This window comes from Anticarsia gemmatalis, chromosome 30, assembly GCF_050436995.1.
Source record: "Anticarsia gemmatalis isolate Benzon Research Colony breed Stoneville strain chromosome 30, ilAntGemm2 primary, whole genome shotgun sequence".
Classification (NCBI taxonomy): Eukaryota; Metazoa; Arthropoda; class Insecta; order Lepidoptera; family Erebidae; genus Anticarsia; species Anticarsia gemmatalis.
In genome coordinates, this window is record NC_134774.1 from 5211344 (window position 1) to 5222228 (window position 10885).

The 10885-nt window shown below is 36.8% G+C and overlaps 1 protein-coding gene across 2 annotated transcripts in view; it reads right to left on the reverse strand.

The window, feature by feature from the left end:
• The window catches only part of Tl (toll like receptor), a 31500-nt gene extending 25240 nt beyond the window's left edge, over positions 1–6260 (reverse strand). Inside the window, exon 1 of one of the 2 annotated variants that reach the window (XM_076133569.1) lies at positions 6048–6260. Coding sequence is in view for 1 of the 2 variants with exons in the window: in XM_076133568.1 (XP_075989683.1) it covers positions 5748–5758 (11 nt within the window). In the remaining variant the exon portion in view is untranslated. Of the gene's footprint in view, positions 1–5747; positions 5802–6047 lie in introns of those variants that run through there. The other variant, XM_076133568.1, reaches the window with a different exon arrangement.
• Positions 6261–10885: the final 4625 nt, after the last annotated feature.

Genomic DNA, 10885 nt, shown 5'->3' on the forward strand with positions numbered 1-10885 from the left:
GGGAAAATTTTGACCCATTCTCTTCAGTGACGCAAGCGAAGTTGCGCGGGTCAGCTAGTATTATTATAAATGCGAAAGTTTGTATGTTTCACGCAAAAACTACTCAACAGATTTTTATGAAATTTTGTAAACATTTCAATCAATATCCTACTAATATTATAAATGCGAAAGTTTGTGAGAATCTATTTATGTATGTACGGATGTTTGTTACTCTTTCACGCAAATACTACTGAACCGATTACGATGAAATTTGGTATATAGGTCGCTGAAGACCCAGAATAACACATAGGCTTTTTATCCCGGAGTTCCCGAGGGATCGGGATTTACACGGGAAGGGTTTCCACGCGGACGAATTTGCGGGCGACCTGTAGTACGTAAATAAAACTCTTCCGTTACTGACTGACTGATGGACAACGCACAGTCGAAACTACTGAGCGTACAAACTTGACATTCGCTATGAACATTCCTTAGCAAGTGTAGAGGAGCACTAAGAGAGGATTTCTGTAATTTCCCCCCTAGTGGCGGTAAAAAGGGGGGAAAATCTTTTATAAGAAAGATGAGCAATGAAAAATGTGAGAACAGGAAAACTAATCTCAAAACGAAGTTGCGGGCGGCCGCTAGTAAGAAGAAAAATTTGTATGTACTTAAGTAGGTACGTTTGTTACTCTTTCACGCAAAAAGTACTTAACAGATTTTCATGAAATTTACTACACATAAGACTTATAGCTTAGATTAACGCATTGTCTACTTTTTGTAATGGAAAATGTATTCAGACGGACGAAGTCGCGGGCAAGATTAGTGAATAAATAAGTATGTATGTATGTATGTGTATATTACGTACAGTCATTGATAAGAATTCTTAGAAGTTTTAGTCAAAAAACTTATACAGTATTTCTCAGAAATACTAGTATATCTTACTCGTTATTATATTCATACTCGCTTTTGCCTGCGACTTCTCCCACGTGGTTTGTGACTTAGGACAGAATTTTCATGTAAACTTTCATCTCCTATTTTATCCCCTTGGGGTAAGAATTGATCAAAATCCTTTCTTAGCGGATGTCTACGTCATAACATGTACCTGCATGACAAATGTCAGCTCGATCCGTCCAATGGTTTGTGCTGTGCGTTGATAGATCACTATGTAAGTCAGTCACCTTTGAGTTATATATTTTAGTTATGTATATGAATACGCCTGCCTGGCTGGGAATATTCCCGAGAAGGGTTGACGTCAAGCGGCTGGCTATAAAAACATCAATAAGATTTCTTGAACATGTTTTTAGAAACATAATGATTACGTTTAGTTATTTCTCGTTAATCCAGACAAATTCAATTAATATTAGGTCGGGGAAAGTCTTTACGCAATATAGTATGTATGAACTTGTAATAAAATCTTTTCTCTACACAATAAAGCTCGATATTTGGGTACCTCACGTGCTCACTGAAAGAAACTTTATGAACCGTGTACTCATTTGTGATTCTTGAAGCCAAAGGGATTTTATTACAAGTTCATACATACTATAATGCGAAAATATTTTTTCCCCGACCTAATATACCTAACCCTTTTATGGTTTGTCAGTTCCCATAACGTTATTATTACAAGATGTGACCTAGAATCCATTTTATTATCCTTCTTCAACAATGGCTGACGTCATTTACCAAACAATATGGCCGCTGACGCAAAAATGTGATGAGATGAAATCAGCACGCATTTGGAGCAGTAGGCATTTACCCGCTATTCTATTGTACTATAACACTATTAAAATAATAAGTAAATATCATTGGACAACTCACACACGGTCATTTGGTTCCAAGTATCTATATATTTGGTCACAAGTATATAAGTATGTTTATCAGTTATCTGGTTACAGTACAAGCTCTGCTTAGATTGGAATCAGATGACCGTGTGAGAGTTGTCCCAAAATATTTATATTATATTACTAATTGACCCCGCAAACTTGGCTTGCGTCACATAAGAGAGAATGGGTCAAAATTTTCCCCGTTTTTGTAACATTTTATACTCGTACTCTGCTCCTATTGGTCGTAGCGTGATGAATATAGCCTTCCCAAATAAATAGGCTATCCAACAGTAAAATATTTTTCCAATTCACACCAGTAGGTCTTTAGATTAGCGCGTTCAAACAAACAAACTCTTCAGCTTTATAATATTAGTACAGATATTTCATACACTGCCTACACCTTAGTTAGGGTATAACAGGCGTGATATTTTGCAACAGTGTCTGTTTAACCGGCAATTTTACGTCGTGGCCATGGTGTTACATAACAAATGTCCATTTTAAAATAACGAGCGTAGTCGTACAATTTACATTTTTTGACAATAACTACGTTACAACAGCGAGTCGCCATGTGTGAGGATTTGCGATACTATTTGTGAATATAGATTAGTAACTAAGTGTTGGGGTTTTTACATTTCCTAAAGAACTATTTAGATCTGTGGGCTTCCTCCCGACAGAATCAAATTATTACTATTATATTTTTTTAAAATCATTTATTCATATAATAATACAAAATAGTGTTTTACATGTATTCTCCTCGCCATGCTACATAGCTTGTTGGCGAGATACGCTCGTTTACATTATGTTATTATGTTTAGGTATATGTATGCATGCATTATGTTTGAACATAGAGGAAATTAATAAAGTTCTTATATTTAAATATTAAAGTTACTCATAAATACAATTAAAATAAATAGCCAGTTGCGCTCACCGATCGGTAAACGATCTGTGGGTTAAGCAACCATAATTAAGATAACAGTCGTTAAGCTACGTCAAAGGCCTCTGAACAACTTTGACTTTGGGTTGTTCAAGCCCGAAGACCTTTGACGTGGCTTAACAACTGTTAGGTTAATTGATAATAACCGGGACAGACTTTTTAAAAGTCCTTCAAAGTAGAGAGACACCTAGTTCAAGAATCACTATACGGTCACCCATCTATGGAATGACCGCGCCAAGGTGTGCTTTACCCAAACATATAAAAAGTGAAAATAGGAAAATTAAACTAACTATTTTAAACACCTACATCATATTTTAATCTTTGCCTCACTCAAGGTAGACTGGCAGAAAATGCCTTTGGCATTAAGTCCGCCTTTATACAACTTTGTATAAGAAGTTTAAATAAATAAAGTCTACGCGAACGAAGACGCGGGCGGTCGCTAGTTTAGAATAAATCTTATCTAAACATGTGGTTTAAAATGGCATACCAAAGATCGTTTGCGTTGGGCCTTAGTGTACGATTCGCAAAGCAACATAAGTGCGATGTTTAAATGTTCGCATGACGCATCGAAATAACTCGGGAATTGATTCATATAGAGCATCTTTATGAACTTAAATAGATTGTATTGTTAACTTGTTGCGGCTGATATACATACATAAGTAATATTAGGTCGGGGAAAAAGTCTTTTCGCATTATAGTATGTATGAACTTGTAATACCACCTCTTTGGCTTCAACAATCACAAATGAGTACACGGTTCATTAGGTTTCTTTTAGTGAGCTCGTGAGGTAGCCAAATATCGAACTTTTTTGTGTAGAGAAAAGATTTTTTTTGCAAGTTCATGCACACTATAATGCGATAAGACTTTTTCCCCGACCTGATATCAAGCCTTTTTCACCATAGAGCTAAGTAGTGAGTAAAGAACGCCACTTGGTAACGATCCTTACAAACTTAGATGCCGCCGAACAACTTGAACAATTTCGCTACATCATCTCTTAGTAAATGATTTTAAGGTCTGCTAGGAAACACAGAGTGGCTGAGTAACAACAGACGCGCGGATCGATTTCTCAGGTTAAGCTACGCATGTCGAGGTTGGTCAGTGGATGGGTGACCGTATTCTACGTCTCGAGTTCCTCTATGTTTCGGAAGGTACCTACGTTAAATTGTGGGTCCCGGCTGTCATTTTCAAAGATCTATGACAGTTGTTACCAGTAGTCGAAACCTTGAAAGTCTGACAGTCTTACTTAGTATCGTGTTATAAGCCAGGTAACTGTGTTGTGGAGGTCTGAAAGACAGTCGCTGCATGTAAAACGTTGTTATATGGCAATAGGCTCACCCCCTTTTCCATGGGAGTAACATTAATAACGGCTAAAAGTGAATAATAATACATATTCTATACAAGTCTGCCCAAACCTTGAAGTATAACAGACGTGATATTTTAAATGTATGTATGTACTAGCTGACCCGCGCAACTTCGCTTGCGTCACATAAGAGAGAATGCGTCATATTTTTTCCCGTTTTTGTAACATTTCTCTTTGCTACTCCGCTCCTATTGGTCGTAGCGTGATGATATATAGCCTATAGCCTTCCTCGATAAATGGACTATCTAACACTGAAAGAATTTTTCAAATCGGACCAGTAGATCCTGAGATTAGCGCGTTCAAACAAACAAACAAACAAACAATCAAACAAACTCTTCAGCTTTATAATATTAGTATAGATGTATGTATGATTCAGTGGATTTTACAGATAATTCAATGTGAATGTATTTCTGTACTCCTGCATACTTTCGGCTATAACAAGCGTGTTAAACAAAGAAGTTTATTCGTTTGTTTGTTTGATCAAATCTTTGAAACTACCAGTTCTTTCTTATCGTATGGTTAGTGGTCAAGCTAGTGTCAAAGTTGTTCAAGCCCGATGACCTTTGACATGGTTTAATGACTGTATCTTAATTGACAACAACCGGGACCGATTTTGAACGTGCCCTCCGAAGCACGGAGACGCTCGTAGCGCAGTGGTTTAGGTCACCACGCCACTACCATTGCGTCGGGAGGACGTGGGTTCGATTCCCACACGTAACAATTGTTTGTGCGATCCACAAATAATTGTTTCGTGTCTGGTTGTACTTTGTGTCCGTTATTTGTATGTTTGTAAAAGTCCCCGCAACACAAGAGCAATTCTTAGTGCGGGAGGTGTCTTTAAAAAAAATACCTTTATGCGGTCAGTGCGGTCACCTATCTAAGGAATGACCCACAGATCGTTTACCGACCGCTGAACGCTACGAGTTGGATATTTCAGTATGTAATGACGCAGGTTATCGATTTCAGTTCCCATAGAGTAATTGGTAAAAACGCTAGCATCTGCTGACTTATGCCCGGTTTCTGAGGCACATTTAGCGGTAGTTAATCTATTCACACTGTTTTTTATATGAGTTTAAACGCTATTGAATAGATAACCTACCAAATTTACCTCAGAAACCGCGGGTTATTGGTAACGTAGTCACGTCGCTTCTGCCACTACGTGCGAGGTCGTAGGTTCGATTCCATCGAAACAAATTAAAAAAAAAACGATAAACGAGTTCCAAAAGACGCTAAACGTAAATAATCTTTCGAACAAATACCGGTATTACTATTGGTAGATTACGCAAATACTTATACAAAATCGAACCCACGATACTGGCACGCTTGATAGCGGCATAACGACCTACATAACCACTGAACCATGAACGTCTTCATAACTAATTGAATTTCCGTTATGCAAGTATTTTTTACAAATTTTACACCCTCTGACATTATTTTAAACCATAAAACGCCATTTGCTTAACCGAAAATTCATCAAAAAAAGTTTTGTATTGCAAAACTTTAAAGTTACAAAACCTGCTCAAAAACCTTATAAAACTCTGCAAAAACATCCTAAATGTTATTCAAATTAGTTTCTATAATAGTACCGTTCCATAAAACATTATTAATTAGCAAAAGTCATGCAAAAAATACCACGGACATTTCGCAATATACACACCTATTCGCCATTTTTGGCGCGGCCAATGACAATTAAAAACAAACGAGAACGCAGTCCTGTTAAAAAAAAGAATGCCATTATTCATACATCGAACGTGTTATTAAAATTAAGAAAAAAAAACTTTCTTGCGACCATTCTACGGCTGTTTACAAAATATGTAGGTACCTAGTAACTTTTAAACCACATTTATTGTCTTTTTATTAGCGCAAAAAACCCCATAATAATACCCAAGAAGTAGTTGAATCGTGATTATGGATTATTAAAACATCTTAGCATCAACGACATTGATGCTAAACATACCTTTTAGAGCATAATAAATCCGTTCTTCAATGTTGGCAAAACACCACTTTTTATCCAAAATAACGCTTATTTATCACAGTGAAACACATAAAAAGCACCGTTTGTAATCACAAAACACATATCACATAGTTTTTGTTGGTTTTAAACACGGTTGAACGTAATATTTTGATAAAATATTGAGAGAAATAATACCGCCGTATTGTCGACGTCAAATGACGCCATAGACTAAAAATCGCATTGGCTGGGTGGTCATGTAAAAATTTAAATTCCCATAGATACATTTTCTAATTGATTTGGAAATTACGGTGGGTTTATTTACGTTATTCTTAATTGTTCCATTTGATTTTTAACCTTTGTTATCTTTATAATTATGACATCAGAGGAGGAGATAACGAGGTGTTCGAAAAACAGCTTATAACGAATTAGTCATAGTATGTAGATAGTGGCAGTAAAGAGAGAAATATTATGAAGACTAAGTCAATGATATGGGGGTCATTGGGGGTCAACTGATAAGTTTTTTATAGCGAATTCTAAAAATTAATTTAAAGGTTATTTTTCTGATAACTTAAATTATTGTGTTAATTATAACACCAGTTGTAATTTTGTTTACTATTCAACGACACTTTATTTAGATTATAAAATAGTAAAGTTTTGTCAAATTACCCTACCGAATTGTATCTATAAACTCCCATAAACCATGTAACATTTTATGAAACTGGCAACACAGAGTCTTGTTCTCCGAAGTTGAGTAACGCGGATGTTGAACTACTACATTACATTAACTACTAAAATAGCTCTTAGCGCCTTACATTAAGGTCTATTTTAGCATGATTCACACAAAACTTAAATTTGTTTGCATTAATACGCTGCAAAATAAATAGACAACTGGTATTGAATGTTGTGACTCTTATTTCATGGAAATAAGGTTTCATTTTGTTTCAGTTGTGTGTAAATTTAAATTTGTTGGATTGGCGCTTTAGCCTTATTTCTGCGTAACTTCTTTTAACAGTCATGGACACACAAAACATACGTTTATTTGCTATATCGTTACTAAAATATACTTAAACTAGCTGACCCGCGCAACTTCGCTTGCGTCACATAAGAGAGAATGGGTCAGAATTTTCCATGTTTTTGTAACACTTTTTACTGTTACTCTGCTCCTATTGGTCGTAGCGTGATGATATAAAATATTTTTTTTTCACGAAAAATATTTTCAAAATTATTTATATCTCTTAGTATAACGAAGTCGCGCTAAGGCATATCCGCCATTAAAACATTGCCATGACAACGGCATTTTGTTAATTCAATGTCATTATAATATTGAATTTTCGCGACTTCGTTGAATTTTCTGAATTTTCCCGGGAAATGCGTCATTTTCCCGGGGTAAAAAGTAGCTTATGTCCTTTCTCGGGTATCAAAATATCTCCATACCAAATTTCATGCAAATTGGTTCAGTAGTTTAGACGTGATTGAGTAGCAGACAGACAGACAGACAGACAGACAGACAGACAGACAGAGTTACTTTCGCATTTATAATATTAGTATGGATGTGTACAGAAAACCCTTTTTAGGGTCTTATTAAGGTCGCACGTTCAGAGAACTGTACCTAACTAAGATGTGACATAAATAATTAAAGTTATAGAGAGACAATACAGAAAAAAAAAATGGCGGCCGAATTTTGGACATCATCACAAGTTTTAATAAACTTATTGTAAACAGGTTTTTATGCGTGTTCGTATGTTGTGTATGTCTTCCTGGCCGATTTTTGGCTACTGCCAGTTTCATTGAAACTAGCCAATCGTGCAGGACTTTGTTTAGAGTGTGTTGTATATAATACACAGATACACTCTCTATTACATCACTCTCATAGTCGTGAGCGTCTCCGTGCTTCGGAGGGCACGTAAAACGTCGGTCCCAGTTGTTGTCTATTAAGATAACAGTTGTTAAGCCACGTCAAAGGCCTTCGGGCTTGAACAATTTTGACACTAGGTTGACCACTAACCATTCGATAGATAGTCAGGTAACTGTGTTGTGGAGGTCTGATAGACAGTCGCTGCATGTACAATACTGGTATTCAGCTGCATCCGGTGAGACTGGAATCTGACTACAACATAGTTGGAAGAAAGATTAGTCTGTTACATACTTACGTTTGTCGCAGTGGTTAACGTCGTCAACTCGCCACAATAACCGTAGCGCCGCGTGTGGTTCCAATCCCACCCGGGACAAATCTTTGTGTGATGAGCATGTTCTGAGCCTGGTTGTTAATGTATCTATATAAGTATGTATTTACAAGTATATAAGTATGTTTATCAGTTATCTGGTTACAGTACAAGCTCTGCTTAGTTTGTAATCAAATGACCGTGTGTGAGTTGTCCAATCTAGCCGAAGAGTTTGTTTGTTTGTTTGTTTGAACGCGCTAATCTCAGGCACTACTGGTCGGATTTAAAAAAAATATTTGAGTGTTAGATAGCCCACTTATCGAGGAAGGCTATAGGCTATATAACACCATGCTACGGTCATTAGGAGCGTAGTAGCAACGAAAAATGTTACAAAAACGGGGAAAATTTTGACCGATTCTCTTAGGTGACGCAAGCGAAGTTGCGCGGGTCAGCTAATGATAATTTATTTCTAGTATGCTAAGACCTAGTTATTTAGCTTTCCTAGTGCATATAGGTTGTAGTCGTTATCACCTTTCTATTACTCAGTATGTAACACAACAATGTGTTGATTTAAGTTGAACAATGTATAAATAAATCAAGAGTTTCGTGGTAGGAATATTAATTAAGAAAAACTATGTTTGTTACAAAGTTGTTTGTGGGCTGTGTGTTGATGATTAGGAGGTGTTGGGTTCGATTCTCGGCTATGTTATTATTCTTTTACATACGAAGTTGCGGGCAGAAATTAGTACTTTATAAAGCGTTTAAATCTTTGTGAAGCTATACTTATGTCACAAACAACAAATCTATACTAATATTATAAAGCTGAAGAGTTTGTTTGAACGCGCTAATCTCAGGAACTTCTGGTCCGATTTGAAAAATTCTCAGCGTTAGATAGTCTATTTATCGAAGAAGGCCATAGGCTATATATCATCACATTACGACCAATAGGAGCAGAGTACCAGCAAAAAAATTTACAAAAACGGGGAAAAATTTCACCCATTGTCTCTTATGTGACGCAAGCGAAGTTGCGCGGGTCAGCTAGTACTTTATTAAGCGTTTAAACCTTTGCCAACCTTAAATTATGTCACAAACAACAAATTTTGATCCAAAAATCGAAAGTTGATTAGTACAAATGAACCTCCGATAACAAAAAACAGGGTCATCTAATCGATCTATTTAAACCAAAAATAAATGAAAAACAAAATAGTTTTCGAGTATTATCTAACACTAGCTGACCCGCGCAACTTCGCTTGCGTCACATAAGAGAGAATAGGTCATAATTTTCCCCGTTTTTGTAACATTTTTTACTGGTACTCTGTTCCTATTGGTAGTAACGTGATGATATATAGCCTATAACCTTCCTCGATAAATGGGCTATCTAACACTGAAAGAATTTTTTAAATCAGACCAGTAGTTCCTGAGGTTAGCGCGTTCAAACAAACAAACAAACTCTTCAGCTTTATAATATTAGTATAGATACTAACAAAAAATTACTTACTACAGTAATTCTAACTGTAGTTATTGTATCGCTCCGATGCCCGTGACTAGATTTTTAAACAAAAATTTACTACGCTAGAACGAGATGGCGATATACAAATTGTGTATGTGCGAAAGAAATGGACGTATACGAATTGCAGTCATTGCTCTTTGTGACTTTATATTTTGAATATCATGTTTTTTTAAAGATATCTCCCGCATTAAGAATTGCTCTAGTGTCGTGGGGACTTTTACAAACATACAAACAACGGACACAAAGTACTTACAATCAGACACGAAACAATTATTTGTAGATCGCACAAACAATTGTTCCGTGTGGGAATCGAACTCACGACCTACGCAATGGTAGTGGCGAAGCGACTTTAAACACTGCGCCACGGTGACAGTCAAGTCTTTTTAAGTATATTTTTGTGTTCCACGCAAGTGATTGCAGGTTCGAACCCGAGACAACACACAAAGACTTTTCCAAGTTATGTGTGTATTAGAAATAATGATCACTTGTTACAACGGTGAAGGAAAACATCGTGATGCAACCTTGCATGCCTGAGAGTTGTTTAGAAGAGTTCTTGAAGGTAGACAAAGTCTCACTTGGTCAGCGTGGTGGACTCAAGGCCTGACCCCTCCCTCATTACGGGAGAAGACCCTTGCCCAGCAGTGGGACAGTAATGTAAAAGTCATTGGTGTGTTATCTCGGGTTCGAACCTGCAATTACTTGCGAAACAAAAAACTTAAAAAATTCTTTTGTCTGCCTCCGTGGCGCAGTGGTTTAAGTTACCACGCCGCTACCACTGCGTCGGGAAGTCGGGGGTTCGACTCCCACACGGTTTTTTTTTGTGCGATCCACAAATAGTTGTTTCAGGTCTGGTTGTACTTTGTGTCCGTTGTTTGTATGTCCCCGCGACACAAGAGCAATTCTTAATGCGGGAGTTGTCTTCATCTATACTAATCTATACTAATATTATAAAGCTGAAGAGTTTGTTTGTTTGTTTGTTTGTTTGTTTGTTTGTTTGAACGCGCTAATCTCAGGAACTACTGGTCCGATTTGAAAAATTATTTCATTGTTAGATAGCCCATTTATCGAGGAAGTCTATAAGGCTATATATCATAACGCTACGACCATTAAGAGCGGAGTAGTACTACTCCCCTAGTTTTCCCCGTTTTTGTAACATTTTTTGTTACTTA